The 20,314-nt window shown below is 30.9% G+C and overlaps 1 protein-coding gene across 2 annotated transcripts; it reads right to left on the bottom strand.

Moving 5' to 3' along the window:
• Nucleotides 1–165: 165 nt before the first annotated feature.
• Nucleotides 166–16,544, bottom strand: LOC125065745 (keratin, type I cytoskeletal 9). 2 transcript variants are annotated; one of them, XM_047673541.1, is made up of 6 exons: nt 16,440–16,527; nt 6,661–6,728; nt 2,358–2,492; nt 1,726–2,211; nt 1,485–1,602; nt 166–335 (listed from the first exon to the last, which is right to left on the bottom strand). In XM_047673541.1, exons 2-6 carry the CDS (start codon nt 6,719–6,721, stop codon nt 275–277), a joined length of 861 nt encoding a protein of 286 aa, XP_047529497.1. In that variant the 5' UTR covers nt 6,722–6,728; nt 16,440–16,527; the 3' UTR covers nt 166–274. The 2 variants fall into 2 exon arrangements, with proteins under 2 accessions (XP_047529497.1, XP_047529496.1); XM_047673540.1 differs by having other exon boundaries at nt 1,485–2,211; nt 16,440–16,544.
• Nucleotides 16,545–20,314: the final 3,770 nt, after the last annotated feature.

The following is a 20,314-nucleotide window of genomic DNA, read 5'->3' as shown; positions in this document are numbered from 1 at the left end:
CTTAAAAGAATTATAAAATGCTTTGAATTAATTTTTATGAATCTAACTTTCACATATCAGCACCAGTTTTATTTGGTACGTTTTTAGTTGATCAAAAAAATATATGACTATAAATTGAACTGCTTTAGTTTTGAAATAAAATTAATTATTAAATAAAATAACACGTAAGAAATATATTTTATTATATAAACAAATATCTTGCGGTAACGGACGATAAAGTTATTTCTGTTAAAGCACCTTAAAAATCAATATACATATATTAAATTACATATAATTAATTCCTTATAATGTTCTGGATGTATAGTTGTATCAGGTACGTGAAAATCACTGTCACACTGAAATGAGAAACAATTAAGTATTGTAAATAATGGCACTATTTAGGATATATCTTGTTTACTTATATAATATATTTATTTGAGTATTCATACATTTCAATTACTTATTACACTGTTATAAGTATTTCAAAATAAAATTAAGAAAATACATTGCAGTATCTGATATGCATATCTATGACAAGCTTAAGCATTTGCAAAGTAAAAAAAAAAAGACAAGCTTGTATTCACAGCTACTCAAAATGTTTAAATTTTTTACATTATCTGTAGACATTTTATTGTATGATATTTCATTAGTATTTTTTACTCATGAATTTTTGTTGGTTTGACAAATCAAAAATAATACGACGATTAAAAGATTTTTTTGAAAGAAGTGCATTTTTATAAAAAAAAAATATGCGTCTAGTTTGAGAGGTGGATATACGTCTTGACTTTATTCGATTGGTTACCGATAAATATGCCGTACGAACACCTCACGCCTCCTGTACCTCCTAAGTTTTTTCCGGTAATAAGTTCCGAGAAAGAGGAATCAAATGAAGCCATTACACGTATATCCACGCTCTCGAGCTTCAATAATAATAGGGCTTATAAGTACTACCATAATTTGAGACATGCAAATATTATTACATTTAGTTTTTACAGATCTTTAAATTCCATATTCGTTATTATATCACATTTTAATTGGTCACATGTGCATCATATACAGTGCTTTATTTTATAATCTGTTAGTTAAAGATTTTGTCAAGGTTATTAAGAAGAAGAGAAGAAAATCATTAAATTGAATTAATACATTGCTTATCAACAAAAAAGCCTCATAATAGTATTAGTTGTTATAATATTGAAGTTAACGTTATATAAGCAGCAAATTATAATTATTAATAAAATCATACTCTCATGGTACATAACCATTATAATTGGTCTTCCGAAAAGGTTGTATTTTCGGTCAGTGACATTTCAGAATTAGAAAATACTCGTTTATTGTGTTTCAAAATCGGCACGAACTTTTCGGAAAACAATAGAAGTATTGTTCATGGAAATTTAATAAAAAAAAACACTTAAATTAAAATAGTAGTACATGCAAAGCATTAAATAAATTATAAAGACTATCGAAGCCACACCACCAAGCTTTATATGTTTAGGTACTTCCTTTACCTAACATTCCAGCCATAATGTACTGGCTTTCTCGTAGTGGCGCCACTGTGGTGGGCATTGCTTTGCCCATAATTCTTATTATAATTCGGTTGTTGATAGGTGGGCTGAGCATTGTTTCCTGATGGATAATTTTGGGAATTAGAACTCCTCGAATTAGAGCTATACGAGGGATAACTTGGATTCTCCATAATGGGTCTCGTGTTGAACAATCCATTTAATCCTCCACTCTTAGATAAATTACCGAGAATGTTTCCGAAGATGTTCGACAGACCGCTTCCACTAGAACTTCCAGTGCCGCCTCCAGCACCACCACCGTTAGCGAAATTATTCAACGTGTTGAAAATGCTGTCTAAAGGACTTTTTCCTCCAGTGCCTCCGAATCCGCCGTTAGTGCTAGGGCTGTAAGGATTCGAGCCGCCCCCAATTTGACTGCCTCCCCTATTAGACGATCCTCCATAAGGTGAATTCCCGCCGTAAGGCGAGCCACCGTTACTACCGCCGTAAGGAGAATTTCCGCCATTGCTGCCATAGGGAGAATTATCGTAAGGTGATCTACTACCATATGGTGAATTTCCTCCACTCGGTGCGTTACCACCGTATGGTGAACCACTATGGGTATTAGTCGGTGGTGCAGGGGCAGGGTAACTAGGAGCTGAATCAAAGTCACGTGTGGGAGATTGTGGTACAGGTTTAGGGACGGATGGTCGTGCTGGTTCTGAGTGTGAACCTGAAAAAAATGTTTCATTTTAAACACATAGTATATTATTTTAAGTGGTTGAAGCCTTACAAAAGAAAATTGGAAAATCTTTGAACTTAGTTCTCTCGAATATACCATTTATTTTTGTTTGTAATATACATTGTAGTATTCTTTACCTTCAACTTGACTCTTCTTTTTACATGTTGGATATGTCCCGCAGTCTGAAGCTCGTCCATATGAGCAAGGATCTTCAGCTAGCACGCAAACTTCACTGTTAAGACATCCTATGTCTTTGCATGATCGACCATATTCTAGAAAAGTAATTTAAAAATGTAGTTACAGTTGTTTTTCAAAATTTAGAATTGTATAATGACAAAATTTCAAAATATTTTTTATTATTATTTAAGAATTTTTCTATATTTTTATTGATTCTTCACAAATTAAGCTTGCGTGTCCTTGGAAAATTAAAAAAAAGCTCGATTTTATTTACATTAATGAAGCATTATCATGTCTATATGGATGCAGCACCATTTTTCAGGAAGCTTTACTGTTTAGAATCTTGGATCCTTTACAAGGTAAAATTTAATGAATTCCGATCAGTGTTTAGGAATATATATTCTACCGAGAAAGAGAAACTCTGATCGTAACTATTTTTCACCTACAAAAAAATACAATTACGTATGTATCTTGTATGAAAATCAACGAATATTAACTCTAAACCTCTTTGTCACGCTATATAATACAAGATAACACGACTAATTTGAATACAGAGTTTTAAATGTATTTCTTGGTAATTTACAGTCTTCGGAATCTAGTACATAATGATATAGGGTTATATGCCTGGGAAAAATGCTACTCATATTTTGTAATGTAAGAAAAAACAACTCATGTGATCCTGAAACTCGATTCCCCCGAGAATATTTTATTTCCATGTATCCCGTTTCTCTTTTATATCCCATAAGGCGTGACTGGGTAAAAATTAGACTGGAAATGGGGGAAAGGTCATTTACATATACAAGATTATATCTTTCAAAGCGTTCGAATTTTCGTAATCCTCTTGAGTCAATATCACGTGTAATCTCAATCGAAACGTAATAACTTTTACCAGTGAATTGTTTTTTTTTTTTTTCGTATTTCCATAAATAATCTATCTGTTCCATATATATATATTGAAGTACAACGAGGCTAATATTTATCTTACAATATTATAGCACATTCGGTGAAACAATAGCAGGCATGATTAACTTAATTAATATAAAATATGACGTATGGCTAAGTAAAGCTTTGATAACGTCTCATTATATTCGTGATGATGTAATTGGCTATTGCTCAATTGGCGAATTATAATATTTCTTATAAAACACTTATTCAACTCTCCTATATAATATTATGCTGATAATAAAACAAAGGGAAGTATGTCTTAAACTATACATAAAACTTTCAATATTAAGTTTAGGGATAATTTATCTCTTTCATTACGTCATATTAAAAGTATTGATGTGGTGTGAAGTCAACGTTTATTTTAGCGCACTTGTTATACTTTTGTTGATAACACAGGGCCTACGCGAAGTAGAGTACAAGATTCTATAATATCCTTATGTGACGAGCCTTGCCCAAATGATCTAATTCTCATAGACACCTTGACATGATAATATTTATATTCAATGAGAACTGTATCTGATACAGTATGTACTTTTTTATATCAAATAAGTAGACGGCAGGCAAATAGGTCACCTGGTGGTAAATGGTCAACATTTCTCTTATCACTAATGCGCCAGCAATCTTGGAAACTACGTTGTTATGTCCCTTGTGCCTGTATCTACACTGGCTCACTCACTCTTCAAACTGGAACGCAATAATACTAAGTATTGCTGTTTTGTAGTAGAATATATTATGGATGGCTACCCATACGGGCATGCATAAAGCCCTACTAAGTAAACCGTTAAGCCATTAGGCTTTAGATGAAATTAATTTGGAGTTAATTTTAACATTTATACTCGATATAAGTGATAAAAGAAATATACACACTCGCATATGTCTTAATCGCCGAGATGGACCAGCAGCTAGAACATGTGAACCTTAACCAAAAAATGTAGGTATAAATTAGGGAAGTGACTTTCGTGGGCTTAATTTGTGTTTATAAAATCCTTTCTCAGCGGTGAGGTTGTCAGATGATTCTGCTTCACATTTGTATCAAGAAGGCCTTTGCCCTTCAGTGGAACATTTATATTTATTTAAATTTTGGAATTCCAAATTTCAAACGAACTAAAATAATTTCCAAATGGGAATATGTTATACATTATGTTATTATAAACAAAATATTACAAGGCAAAATTGTAATTAATAGTTATCTGTGTATTAACACGTACGCATACGTGAGTACGATTTGCGTTTTTGAAAAATATAAATTTAATTGTATTTAATTCATGTCCGTATGTCATATAACAAGAAGAGTAGCTTCTGACGTTTCTGGTGATCCCTACATAACTTTAAATTAAAACTTTTAAAATGACAATTGTTCAGAAGTGCCAGTAAGAGCTTACACGAATTAAGTATATTTTTATCGATTGTTTTTTGGATATTTTTAAATATTATTATAAAATTAGGCAAAGACAAAGCAGGTACATATTTATCCTCTTTTTGTCGACTGATTCTTATTTATTGTTTATTATTGAGGTTTTATGTAGTCATTAAAATTCGGAGGTATAGATTTGTGTACTACAAACTGATCGGTCTAGTTTTTTTCTATTCACTTTTTGTTTGTTCTAACGATTACTAAGGATCCTATGGATTTCTCAGTAATTTCACGATACTAAGTAGGTGGACTCTTCACCATTTCAGACACGAAAACCCTAAAAATGTTATGGATAGTAAAATTTGTATCAGTAAAGATAAAAGTTTTTCGTGAAAATATTTTAAGCCAAATGCATGAAATGTATCGTGGAATGTGAGTTCGCGACTCAGCAAGTGCGACTTTAGAGGTAATAAAAGAAAATAAAAAGCATCGTAAGGTCGAATCATAAGTCATTGTCATTTGAGGAGCGGTGTGGTTGGTTTATGACCGCATTAGGTAATGTTTGGGTAGCTGATGGGAATGCGTACGAACATGTAACTTAGTGCCAGAATTACCAGGTCTAATGGACTCTACGCCATCGGTTTTGTTGTTGTCTAATATTATCCTTCTAGCTTCTATTATCTGTTTGTATTTTTTTTTCAGTTTCAGGCTTAAATTGACATATATCACATCCATGTTTTGGTGTGCGACTTGATAATTATTGATGTATAATTATATTTGTCATTGAGACCTTAAAGGTTTTGTTGCGAACAAAAATTGATATTAATATATTTTTTTATTATTATTACATATGATATTTGGGGCAAAATATGAAGAAATAAACGTCCACAAAAAATAAAAATATAATTATTATATATATAATCTTAACAGACGTGTAAAAATAAAATCACAATCAACTCATTTTTTACCTAACAAAAAAAACCAACTGCAAGTGACGTCGTAGAAAGGTCTCGGTAATCTTTTGACCTTTTATCGCAAGACGCAGAAAAATATCTATTTCTATGAAATGCTTAAATAATGATACACTATCGGTTAAATTTAACATAAATAATAACGAGCATAGTTTTCTTACTCGTCCAATAACAAAGATGATTTAAGGAAATCTATATACTTTATTATCTAAGCTATGTTTTTGATTGTGGGAACATTATTCTATTTAAACGTGAAGGTCGAGCCAGAGGTCACACGCGAGTCAAATTACGTAGCAAAGTAAGGTAGGTAATAACAGGAAATATTTTATTCATTCTGTATCTGCGCTTCACTGTCGTTCTTAATCTTTCCAGTGTTATATTTATATTTATACTACCTAGTAGTACCGTCGACTTCCCGCGGTTAAAACAAGAATTTTATCGTTCTATTTTGTATAACAATTGTAAACAATTTGATATAAACCAACCGATACAATCCCTCCATGTATATTTTCACGTGTTTATTCAAACGTTTCGTAGTATTTAAAACGATTGCTTAGAATTTTAAAGAGTATAAAGCTATTTATCTGTAGCAAAAAAATCTCTGACACTTTTTAACAAATAAACTGAAATTGTATTTATTTCAATCTTTTTTATTCATAGAGATGCTTAAAGTAAGCTAATTATATTATTAAATTAAAAAAGGTAGGTACTTTTCGGTAGTAATTTTGAAAGCGCTTAAATTTTTTGGCTAATAATCACAAAAAACGTACAACATCAACAAACTAGACTTTATCCATCGTAAAAGTATAGACTAAAATAATATGAAAATTCCATATAATGGGATAAGCAGATATTCCATGAAACTGAAAACTTAATATCCAGCTGTTCGAATAGGACATGAATTTACTATATTTTATATTTTACAGGATACATTGTAAAATGAAGTTCTTAATGTTAGCAAATTAAGTAATTCGTGTGTTAAATTATACTTACTCGAGAATGCGTTAACATAAAAGAGAATGCTGAGCACCACTAAAGCAGTCCTCCAGTCCATGATAGATCTGTAAATTAAAAAATATATATTAAAATCTCAATAACTTCAATATAAGCTAAATTTTGGAAATCATATACAATAAATGTTTTAAATTGAATTATATTCGAATACAGATAAAAAAATTATGTCTTAAAATAATCTTAACTAAATGTACAAACTGCAAACCATTGATATTATATATAAAATTAATAATATTTTACATCATTAAAATACATCGCAAGATGGTACATCTTCAACTTCACCTTTTAATCGATCGCTATGGCAATTGGTATAAATACACTGGCAACACACACAACTTCTGCCTTGTTTTGCATATAAATAATTATTGCATTATTGCAATTATAAAATGATTAGTGTTTGCCGCGTGCAAGCAAAGTTACTCAGCACGTGACCACAGTAACATTCAGCTAATTTGATTCAGTGAGAAATAAGAAATAACGAAACATGTAAAATGTCAGGCGAGAGTGTAGTACTCCATGATAAAAATGCAAAATTACATTTCATACTTACTGTTAATTGGAAAATAATGTGACTCAGTTTGAAAACGAATATGTATTGGTCATTAGAGTTGGCGTATAATATAATTATGTCCCTATTTAATAATTATTTTATAAATTAAATTAATAATCAAATGATCCAATGCAAAAATGGTTACGAGTTAGTTACTTCTTATTATCCTTGTTTTACGAGTTTAATATATTACAAGTTTTGCAGTTTGTTTTTACCTATATTCCAATTATATGACTTAAACCAATATAGAAAATTTTAAGAAAACAAATAATTTAAGTTGAATGTTTCGCAAAAAAAATAATCTTTTATTGCAAATAAAAAAAAAAATTAGTTATAAAAATTCGTCAAAAACAACAAATAGGTAAAGAAAAAGAACCATACTGTGTAGCATTTTAAGTATGCAATTGTTGTAATGTTTTAACGAAAAAGTGATAAATAAAAAAAAAATTACATGTTGCGATACTATAAAACTAGAGATGTATGTATTTAAACATATCGGACAACGTGTTATGAACAATGAACATCACTAGCTGTCCTTTACAAGCGAGCTAATAAGCACTGCAAACTATAATCAGAGGCAGCTGTCGCTCAAATAGACTAACAGCACGGTCCCATTGTTAGCTGAATGCTTAGAAACTTGGAACAATGGCGAAAGAGTCCTAACAAAGTTTGACGCAGAGCACATAAGACTGAATAACTGGTATATGCAGGTATTCCAACTCTGTACACGTCCATCTCAGCTAGAAACTTTATGACACCAACCTACATTCTCGGAGCAATTTCCCCGAAACTGTTCTGCTTTACCTCGTTACCAACTACTGTACCAGTGAGTAAACGGTCGCGGATTATGGCACGAGTTCTCTTTATTAAATTCTGACGCAATATATTCGTTAATCAGTGCGAGAAAAACATTAAGATTTATTTTATACAATAATTCGAACTGTAGTTACTGACTAACCATTTGTAAATATAACATCGATATAGGTACTAAATTAAGAGGGTAATCTGTTTCCGGAAAATTATCCGAGTTTTAGTTATTCAGTTAAAACAAAATAAAAATAGCGTTACTTGTCTTTATAACTTATCCATTTAAATATGTCTAAAATTATTTGAATAGACGTTGAAATATTTCTTAGTATACGTATGTAAGTATATTCTCTTTTATCAGACAATAGGAAAAACATGGACACATTTTCCATCTGTTTGTAAGTGGTAATCTTGTTACACGGTCACTGTCACTGTAAGAAGTTAAATCACTCCTTAAGGAGAGCTGTGTCTGAAATTATGCTAACTCAGTAAACATCAAAGCTTCATCATCAAACACTATTTTTTATGGTAAATATTGCTATATCGTCACAAATGTAGAATATAAATGGCACATAACTATCTATAGAATAGTTCCCACTAATACATCATTATAATAATTGTAGTCTTAATTATAATATTTGTATTGTTATAATTTGTTGTTTTATATAATTTAATTGAATAGTTGAGATTTCGAAAGTTGTACGTAGACAATAGTCAATTTAGAGTAAATCTATTGGGTGACGATGGAACTGCGGTAATTTAAACTTAAATCATTGAACGCAGTGATGTAGGGTTGGGTTTAGGTCGGGTGGGGTGAGGTCATGTCGTAGGTCAAATGAAGGCGGCCGAGGTGTGGTCATGCGAAACGTATCTGTGCATTAATATCATATATTTGCTAAAGAATAACAACACAAATATTTAAATAATCTCGTTAATAGTAATGTTTTGAAATTCTGTAATTAGCCGCTCAATACTTGTAAGCTTTCAAAAGTACATCGTTAATGCTATTTGAATGGCATATTGATGTTTTTTATTGTATGAAGACCTAAAAGCATCGTTAAATCAGAGAGTCGCAAACTATTAAGTTTAACGTCGGTAGAGCGCTGGAATCTTGGCAACTTAAGCCACTACACGCTGCGGTGTCATTTATAACGTGACAGCTGCCTGACAAATTATATTTTATTTCTCATCTTGATTAATAAAAATAAAAACGTTAACAAAACCAATACCAATTCCTGGTTGGGATCGAATAACTGTAAACATATCATATTATCAAGCCGAAAATAATTTCCGAAAACCATTGTATCGTCAATTTCGCCGTCCTTTAGACATAAAAGCCAGGATAGCAGAAACTAAACGATCGAAGGACATTATACGTCATAGAGCAGAAATTGGATAGCGATACGGTGGATCTATTGGCCGACATAAAAAGCCGTACCCGGTAAATTTCTATCCATTTCCGGCAGCCCACTTGTGAAACGTATTTCGGGATCCTTTTTATCTTTTTGCAGGCGCGGTGCGGCAGCGGAACTGAAGTGACAGGCACCAAGCCACTTCGCAGCTCATATATCACTTGAAGCTGTAACGTCCCTGTTAACGGCCCGTCTGTCACCCTCGTATTTCACTTCCTCTATGCCTCTTGTCAATGTCAATGACCTGTATATATTCCTATCTTTAATCGCTGGATTTATATAATGTGCCAATAATTTACGATATCATATGTCTAATGAAATAGTTGAACGCATAGATTTAAGCAACGAGGTATATTAGATTTATCATAATCAAAAGCTTCGCAAAAATATACGTTTGTAGGAATTCCGAAAATAGAAAATACCTATTTTGATTTCCAGACAATTTAAATTTGTAAATTTTGACAAAAACTAACCGCTTACAATGAAGACAATAACAACCATATAGTTAAAAGTAAATTTAATAACAAGAACTTCGAACGTTCGGTATTGATTAGCGCCACGTATTCATCCGATTCAGTTGTATCTTTGTGTCGTAGGTTATTAACGCGGGTGTGAAGACTTCTGACATCATCAAAAACCATGAAATTGAAACAGCATCCCATATCAGCTATTGGCTGTTGCTAATTGGTTAAACTAATATGGTTTAGTTAATACGGAAGTGTATAAACAGCGGGTACAGTGTTAAAAGAGTCACCAAGGAAAAAAATGATAGGTGGCGACACCCGGTTGGAAGGAAGTTCGTTCGCTTAATACTATGTATTAAGTAACAGACACATAAAATAAATGAACAACAAACAAAATTGTTATAGAAAATCCTTTGTGAATCAAAACAATAAAACAAAATGAGTTTAAATATAATTAATTTATAACAGTATACAGAAAGAGACAAAGATAAAGAGAGTTCATTCTACTGGTCGCGTTACGGAACGTCCCAACAAGAAATGGAATTGTATTCAACTAGTTGCACGTGTGCTTTCACCACTGGGCCATCTCGGCTTTATATTTTTATTTACTATGACTTCTAATCCAATTGAAGCGACTGATGTCAGTCAGCTCGCTTTTATTTTTATTCCAAACGTGTAATAGAAAGGAATTTCAACGAATTCGAGTTTACATTTTTGAGATAAAAGTTTGAAAATCCTATATTTTTTAACAGACTAAAAACATGTATCGCTAGTTGACTCGAGGCAGATTTGAAAGGATGCAACTTTTATTTTTACACTAGTTGATTCTGATCAAAAATAAAATATTCCTTATTCAAATAGGCTCATAAACGCATTTTGAATCGTTATGTTACATTATTTATAATTAAATTAAATGTAAAGCCACCACTGGTTCGTTATGTAGATTTTACGAGAAAAACCGGTAAGAAATTCAGTAACTACTCATCCACTGATCGAATTCCATTAAACATAAAAAAAAAAATCGAATTTTAATTCATGCAGTGTTCTAATTTCAAATATTGTTTCAAAATTTGGTACGTAATAACTTATGAAATGGATGAAAATTGAATCAATATGATTATAATCCAGTAAAATAGATATCTTTATTTATGAATTTTAAGAAATAATAACTACTTAGTAGCAAAACAACGGACTGGTAAGGAATTAGAATAGAATATATAATTTTTCATTATTGTACACCAAAATAGTAAAAATAAAATACAGTTACTGTACATGATTTAAATTAAAGCAAGGCACAAAGGGCGTTTTTATCTCTAAGAGAGCGCTCTTTTTCCTTTAGATAAAAGACAGGAGATTGACAAAGTGGTAAGAGAGAACGTGTACCGTTCGAATAATTATAAAATAAACTAGCTGAAACTCCGGGTTTACCTACGCGAAATTTGTGAACTTTACCAATAGCAGAGCTCGAGGGGTGAATTTAAAAAAGTAACTTTGATCCGTCCCTGGGACGACCTTTCTAGACGAACTTGTACGACGATCTAGATGATCTAGATACCAAATTTCATCTGACTCGGTTGAGCGGTTAAGGTGTGAAGAGTTACTGAGTTAATGAGAAATCATAATATTAGTGAAGATTTAATTATAATTAATGTATTTAATAATATATGAGATGTTTTGTTTATAATTAAGTTATCTTTGTATTCGCTTTTATCATCTCAAGATCATTACAATATACGTCGCGTTATAGTGAACGTTGTATTACGTCTTTATTGAAATATATTTGTGTTTGTGTATGGAATTTTTCGTAAGAAATAATAAATATCTATTTCTTTATTCATATCATTCGAGCAGGAACATCGAAGATAAATCATGGATATATCTGATTATGATTATTATAAAATTGACATTAGTTAGATTACAATGGGTTGATTTAGGGCTTAAATTAAAAAAAAAAAATTGACCATAAATGTTGCCGCATTCCTTACATTACAACTTTACAACAAAGCGCCACTAACCTTCGGAGCTAAAAGGTTATGTCCCTTTTGCCTGTAGTTACACTGGCTCATTCACTCTTCAACATACCGACATACAACCGGACTAAGTATCGCTGTTTGGTGCTCTTATATCTGATGAGTGGGAGGTACCCACCCAGGCGGGCTTGCACAGAGCCCACCACGAAGCATAGTAATGGCAGTTTTTGACAAAAATGGGTACAGAAAGGCTATTCTCACTATGAGAACGTTAATAATAAATATCTAATTATATAAACACTCACAATTTAAAGGAAATAAAAACTTCTTCGTCTATATTACTATAATGCTATATTTATATTGATTAGATAAGATTCATGTTGACCAAACATCCAAGATGGCCTAACGGCTGAATCTTAAAAGAGCACCGTGTTTTAATACGAGTATACATTTGCACGTTACGTATAGAATAATTTTTTTTACTCGACTGTGAAGGAAGAGATTGGTGTAACGATTTCTGAAATGTATTATTGTTTATACACCAGCCCATACTTGTATCGCTGTTTTAGCGATAAGGCCGCGTCTTGTGCATCTTTCTTGAACGTGACTAAAGTATGTGTTTATTGGTGTATAATAAAGAATATTTTGATTTTATTTGATTTGATTTGGATTTCGTTATACAATAAGCTTATAACGAGAAGAAAAGAGGAAGCGTTTGCGCAGGAGCATTCTAAGATAGTCAATTTATGTTAACTGCGTTGGATGTTACGTAACGCATTTAGTTTTATTATTGATATGTTTAAATAGCATATTTAACGATATAAAATAAACAAAGAATAAGTTTAATGTATATCAAAACATTTTTATAACTGATAGAGAATTTTATTAAAATTTTTTTGTGTGTATTTGAGTGAGTTGTTAATAAGAATTTATATTATATTTATATTATATATAGTATAGAAATTAAATAAATTGCAAGAAAAACCTTTGAATTTATTATAATATCCATAACAAGATCAAATCCTAAACCGGTCCATAGAGGTTGCTTATTCGTCACGTAAACATCCTTGAAAAACGTCCATTCAATGAAGCTAATGCAGACTGATAAAACTGGAGCGCAATTATATAACTTTATAAATATATGTTACCTTTTTATAATAACTAAAAACTGTCTTATATGTAGGTAGTTTATTCAACCGTCTGTGTGCCCATACATGTGTATTTGTTGTATTGGACCAGCGTGGTGGAAAAAGTTTCAATCCTTAAAATATAGAAGAAACCTAAGCCCAGCAGTGTTACTACTATAGACTTTGTTGGCATTATTTAAAATGTTCGGTTTAACATATTCTAATTTCGAATTTCATAAATCTGCGCCGAGTAGATATATTTTATAGAATAAGTATTTTAGAAATAGGTCATATACTGTTTTAATTCATAAAAACTAATCTTTTATTACAATCGTCTTCTAAAACGTCACATGTACTGACATGTGTAATTATCGGCATTCAATTGTTTTGTCTTCTCGTTTAATTAAACGTTTATCTAATATGTTGCGTCATAATAACAGTTTGCTATGAAACTTCCGTATCGTTAGAATTATCATACCGCAGACTAATTTCAGAGTTGAGCATTTTAAACATTTTGGCGAAACGTGACTTATATGCATTTGACTACTGCTATATTAGCAAACTGTTTTGCTGGCAGATGGCCATAATTTTATCGATACTGGGTTCTCACCACTCCCGAAAGAAAGTTTTCCTTCACAAATCTAGACGTTTTTATAATGAAGGATTTGTATTATACATTTATGATTAAGCGTAGGGTTTATTTAAAGTATTGCAAGACATAATACTGAATAGATAGAAATCGCCATAAAAATGTCGACACTTAAGACCGAGATCTGATCAAGTCTTGTCAGATTTATTGGTTCGATTTGAAGATCAAACTCACGTCCTCGGGATAGATGGCCTTGTAAGCTACAAGGCTACCTATCAAGCAAGCTAGTCTGCCAGTTTTCATACAAACACAACAAACAGGCTACCCACGCACTCATACAAAGAAATATGAAATAACTCAGTGAAACATGAATATTCGTAGATATTCAACAAGGACGACCTGAAAACTCGACGATTTTTTTATTAAGTTTTATAGAGGTCATTTTAGCTCACACCGAGTAGTAAAAATTCATTAATTTCGATGAGAAACTTTTTTAATTATAAAAAGACCTTTGCTAGCTTAAGTAACAACTGTACTGTACTGAATTTTATAATGTGTTAAGGATTTGTTAAAGAATAACATTGTAGGCATAATTGGAGATACGATATAGATATAGGCGAATGTCCAATAGTTTCATAGATGACTAACAAAGCCACTTTTATTGACTACAGCTCAACATATACCCTTAAAATTGTTGATTAAAAATAGTTTTCTTTTTTGTTTGAATACAATTTTTTTACATTAAAAAGCTTCGCAATATAGGCGCGTAATTGTTCTTTCGAATATCTATAATTTACCAAGTGTAAATGGTAACTCTGCTTCATTTTTACACTTTGAAACAAAATACTAAAGTAATGGTCCAATGCACTAAATTATCCAATACCTGCATGGGACAAACGACAATTAAGATTAAACACCAATTAGGTAATCTGAACAGCATGTCAGAAATGAAGTATGAAACAATAGAACAATGTACCATCTTAACATTTCATAAATATTTGGATGTAATTTATTTGAAGTTCCAGTTTCAACTAATTGCTTTTTCTTAAAGACAAAACATTACTTGGTAGGGCTTTGTAGGGGAGGGCATCTGGATAACATTTCTATATTTGTAATCAATGTTTAGATTTTGATTTATGTAAAACATATGCAGCTGTTCCATGTGATTTCACTCATATTAAAGAATTGAGCTATCAAATGTCAAAATAATTTACCTGTAATAATAATTAGTAACCAAACAAGACCAATAACTTTACTATGAAAACAACCCACAATACTCTTAATCTTTATTATATTAGTATAAGTAATGTTTCTTAACATTAATTCTACGAAGAATTAATCTACATTCCAAACTAGTAGCAGTAGTTTAACTTATCTTCAACAATAAAGATTACAAACTACTCATATATGTATATGTGTCATTTGAAATTTATTTAAATACATAAATAGTTTGTTTTGTTATATGTTAACTGTGTATACTTTATATTTATGAGGAGAGTTAGAATTATGATGTACAGGTTTATGCAACTTCCACTGTTTATATTCTATTCCAACCACATAAGGACAAAACCCAAAGTAAAACCATTTTACATTGACTTAATCATTGGTCGAGAGCTTGAATAATACATGATATTCAATAATGATTTTCAAAAAAATGCCTCGTAAACGTAGACAAAGCTTCTATCCAAACTTTGGAAGTATAATTTAAGTGGATAGTAAAGTGGAATAATGTTGTATTATAAATAAATACATATTAATAAAGAACTGTTTGTAGCACACAATATAACTGTGCTGTTTGTAAATCACATGAAATATGTAAATCTTAGGTTTGTTTATATTCATTCCTTCTTCGATTAGAATAGGCTTTACATACAGTTTTTACAAAGAAGTAAATAGATTACTAAATGAAAAATCAACATAACTTAAAGCACTGTCAACAATATAACTATATACAAAGATTGGAATTGTGTTTTTTCAAATACAGCAATTGTTGTTGCAATTGAATTATTAATATGGGTCGGGTTTTAATTTGATATTATAGCAACTCTAATGAGGCGTATTGCAATAATAAATACTTTAGATTATTTGTCCTAATTAACAAAACACTTTGTTAAACAAAACTTATCTATTAATATATAAAAATATCACTAACATTTGTTTAATTTATAATGCAAATTAGAATAGCTCAAACAAACAATCTTATGTTATCAATCATAGATGAACTTAATAGAATAGTTCATAGAAACATTTATAAACAAAACATAATTTATCTTAAATTATAAATTTAATGGTGAAATGATAATAATATTTTGTATTATTAATATATGTTGAGTTTTAGAATAAGGAAGTGTATCATTCTAAATGTACCCTTAATTAAATTAGAAAATATTTTTATAATAAGAATTGTTCTACATTATGTATTTTAATATGGTTTTATTGAGTTTATCATTTTCCATAAGTATAATAACACAAAGGTTCATTAACTTACATCCTACTAGGAAAAAAAATGGACATGCGTCATTCCGTGGTAAAGCCATGTTTATCGGAAATTCCTTTACAGTGAAAGGAAATTGATCGTTTTCTGGTTAAGAATTAGGCGCTCTTTATTATTAGATCTTGCTTAGCATGTACAATACGATATACCTCTTCTGGTAAACGATTCCATATAACAAAAGTAATTATGTCTGCGAAAATATTTTTTCTACATGAATAAAGTTTTTATTCTAGTATCATGTTAGCCTTAACATTTTTATTGCAAAACTATTATCAAGGTCAGTTTGAACTTCAACATAAATTAGAAATAGGAATGAGAATAATGAAATGTAATTTTAATAGGTACCTGCGAATTTCGAGGACGAGTTCACAACTTTACAAATCACAACACATGAACACAATATTACAATACACACTACACAGTACACAGCGAGTCAAATGTCAATTTGATTCCACAATTTTTTGTGACAATTGACATTGACAACTTAAATGAAATCGTTTAGTATTTGCTTTCAATTAATATTAAAACGTACATTACAATAATATAAACTACAGTTTTGTTGTGGAAGTAGCAGCTACTTTTTAATAATATTAAATTGCATTAAAAATATTTACTAATTAATTAGTATGGAAATATCTGCATGGAATTTTTCATAAGAAATAAAAATATATTTTTCTTTATTCATAGCATTTGAGCCGGAACATGGAAGATGATAAATCATGCAAATATCTTATGATTATTATAAGATTGACAATAGTTAGGTTACGATTGATACAATGATGTTATTAAATTAAAATTAAATAAATTGACCATTTATGTTGCTGGCGAACATATTGTTCGGAAGGACGGTAAGTTCTTTTTTTATGTAATAGGTAAACGGACGAGCAAATTGACCACCTGATGATAAGCGGTCATCACCGCATAGCGGTCATCATTAAAATTGGCGCTGTCAGAAATAATAACCATTACTTACATTACAACAAGGCACCACCAATCTTGAGAGCTAAGAGTCCCTAAATATGACTCTTTTGCCTGTAGTTACACTGGCTCATTCACCTTTCAAACCGAAATACAACAATACTAAGTATCGCTGTTTGGTGGTAGAATATCTGATGAGTATGTGGTATCTACTCAATCGGGTTTGAACAAAACCCTAAAGCCATAAAGTAAATTTGACTATCAGAACGCAGATAAATGTTATAATTTTGGGCTAAATTTGATTTTACTAAATATGTACAATCCCAGCTCCACTCCACTCTTATTCGACATATTTAAATAAATTATTTATAATGACTTATTAATACCGAGAAAACTTTAAATAATTTAGACATATACATAAATAACGAAAAAAGAACACAAAATGAAAAGAAAAAAAAATCGGATTTTTGTGTATTATATAAATTACTGTTAATTATTTTTGTAGAGGATCAGTCATAACCAACTGACGGAAGTATTAGATAATAAAATAGAGAAGAAAGTGGTAATCTTGTACATACTGTTTGCTGATGACATAGTTCATGTCTGGAGGTCCGGAGCAGATTGGAAAGATGGCGGCGTAACTGTTTTTTGTGACTTATTTCTAAGTTTTTAATAATGTCACCCAATTTTACAACTATATCAAGATGACTATTTTGTATGACCTATTTCGGTTCTCTAATATTAAAGTTAAAAATAAAATTATTTTCATATCGCGATCTAATTCAAGGAAATCATATATAGGTATGAACAATGGTCATGTAAATAATGTTATTGATTCTTGGTGGCAGGGCTTTGTGCAAGCACATCTGGATAGGTACATCAATATATTTTCTACCATCAAACAGCAATATTTAATATTATAATGTTCCGGCTTGAAGGTTGAGTGAGCCAGTGTAACTACAGGTAACTACAACAATTACATCTACCAAGGATGGCGATGTAAGGAATGTTTAATATAAAGTATTTATTCAACATTCACCATTCATTATCCATAGTGCAATGTCATGGGGCTAAAGCGGAATGAAATATTAATTGCAAATTTATTTTTATATAAATTAATGAAAGACATTTAATGCAATAGTAATTGTATATTTTATTTACCTTAATAAATATTAAATTCTAAATGTACTTGACCGAATAGAAACGATACATAAAGGAGACCGGATAATAGTTGCGTTGTACGTTCAGACAGCATGACAAATCGGTGCAGATAGATTCGGTTAGAAAAATGATATGGTTTACCACTATTTCTATCGGATTTTAAATTGAAATATATATTATATTATGCGTTATTTATGATTTTCATATGTCGTTTGTAATATATCGAAAATAGCCGTACATTTTATAAAGATTTATTTTAAAAGAACGGGGAAAAAATTCTTATTATTCGGTGGTTACCGGGCTAAATTAGTTCAAATTTGTAAAAATAGTCGTATTTTGACCGTATACACTATTAACAAATACTATGGGTTGTCTGGAAGAGATGGCTAATTAGCCATAAGTCCGCTCGTTGTACAACACATCAAATATTTGTTAATATTTTTGTTTTTATTTTTAGTATTAAGTTTTTCGTTTTTTTTTGTGTTTAGTTCTAAGATTTTTTATTTTATGTTTTTGGTGTACAATAAAGTATATTAACAATTAACAATAAATATCACATTCTATATCCACTAAACTAAACTGTTGTGCTCTTTTATAAGATTTCACATTGTATTCATTTTGTCGATTTCATTTCGTACTCACTTTTCTCACTCACTTCACAAAATATTGAAAACCGACTTACGATAAACCATTTTATGAATATAACCTTTAAATTTTCTAATTTTATTATAGTGGCTTAACATTAACACTTAACATTTAACATATTTTATGTTTCGGTTCTGCGGTGGGATTCGTACAGAATTTGTTCATAAAAATCAATCAATGAATATTATTCTTCCTTATATTATCACGTGTAATTATTTCTATTCTACTGTTTATTTTTCTCATTTTATTGATATTTATAAGTTACATCGTGAGGCATGCATACTTTGAAACTTCCGTAACGCTCGAATCATACTGCAGTCCTCATTTAGTGTAAAGCATTTTGAACATTTTGGCAAAACGTGACTTATATCCATTTGACTTTACTACGATATTAGCAAGCTGTTGCTGGCAGAATGCCATAGTTGTATTGGGTACTGGGCTCTAACTACACTCGAAAGGAAGTATTCCTTCACAAAGCTAGACGTTTTTATAAGCGATAATTCCGTGTCTGTGTCATACATTTATGATGAAGCGTAGGGTTAGTATTCATTATGAAGCATAGATTTTAGGAATACAATGCTTATTGTTGAGTTATAATTATTATTCCATATAACATAGCATGTATGTTATATGGAATAATACCTTCCATGTGTAAAAAATGTTTTAAATAAGCGGAATTTGAAACGCAAATTTAGTTTGTAGTTTCAGTCTTTTGTCATTAAATAGTGTTAATATTACGACAGAAAAGTTTTAAAATCTACAGTTGCTATGGTTTTAACAAAATTCTGAAGGCATTATGTATATATTTGGTATTTAATCTTGGGTATTTAGTAAAGTTTTAATTTGGTCGAAATACTGCACGTAAACGTGTAAAAAATTACAATAAAAAGATTGTGCAAGGTCGAATTAAATATTTATTTTTGAACTGGATTGGACTGAGAGCAAGAGGTATCGCCGTTCCCCTAGGTATAATTTTTTTACAAGTAGAACACTTTTGTTATGTAATTTACATTAGCAGGTATATTAGAAATAATAGCAGACGAATGTCCCAATGATGGCTTTGATGGCGGGTAGAATTAATTATTAAGCCTTTTCAGCTTCTAAATAGCTTTTTATATGTACATCGGGGATATATTATGAGATCCGTCTGGGGTGTTACTGAAGTTATATTTATGAAGACTTGCATTGGTTTTATATACACCTAAAAAAGGTAATAATGTCACGCTAATGGCGTTGGCACATCACCAGAAAAGTACGACAACTTGTGGCCTGTTGATGTGACGCCTGCCTGGCAGGTTTCCTGCCTTGCCAGTCTCGGTCTCAGAATTTCTGCGGATATAAAGCGTAATCAGTAAATTATGAATATGCAAGCATTTTTATGGAATAATTCATTACATACATTACATTAGCAGCCTGTAAATTTCCCACTTCTGGGTTAAGACCTCCTCTCCCTTTGAGGAGAAGGTTTGGAGCATATTCCACCACGCTGCTCCAAT

The sequence above is a fragment of the Vanessa atalanta genome, chromosome 8 (assembly GCF_905147765.1).
Source record: "Vanessa atalanta chromosome 8, ilVanAtal1.2, whole genome shotgun sequence".
Lineage (NCBI taxonomy): Eukaryota > Metazoa > Arthropoda > Insecta > Lepidoptera > Nymphalidae > Vanessa > Vanessa atalanta.
This window is presented reverse-complemented; position numbering and strand designations above follow the sequence as displayed.

Coding starts and splice junctions, on each gene's coding strand:
- LOC125065745 (XM_047673540.1), bottom strand. CDS start 6,721: ATGGACTGGAGGACTGCTTTAGTGGTGCTCAGCATTCTCTTTTATGTT. Junction 2,493..6,660: donor TTATGTTAACGCATTCTCGA/GTAAGTATAATT, acceptor TTACTTTTCTAG/AATATGGTCGATCATGCAAA. Junction 336..1,484: donor CATTATGGCTGGAATGTTAG/GTAAAGGAAGTA, acceptor TTCTCATTTCAG/TGTGACAGTGATTTTCACGT.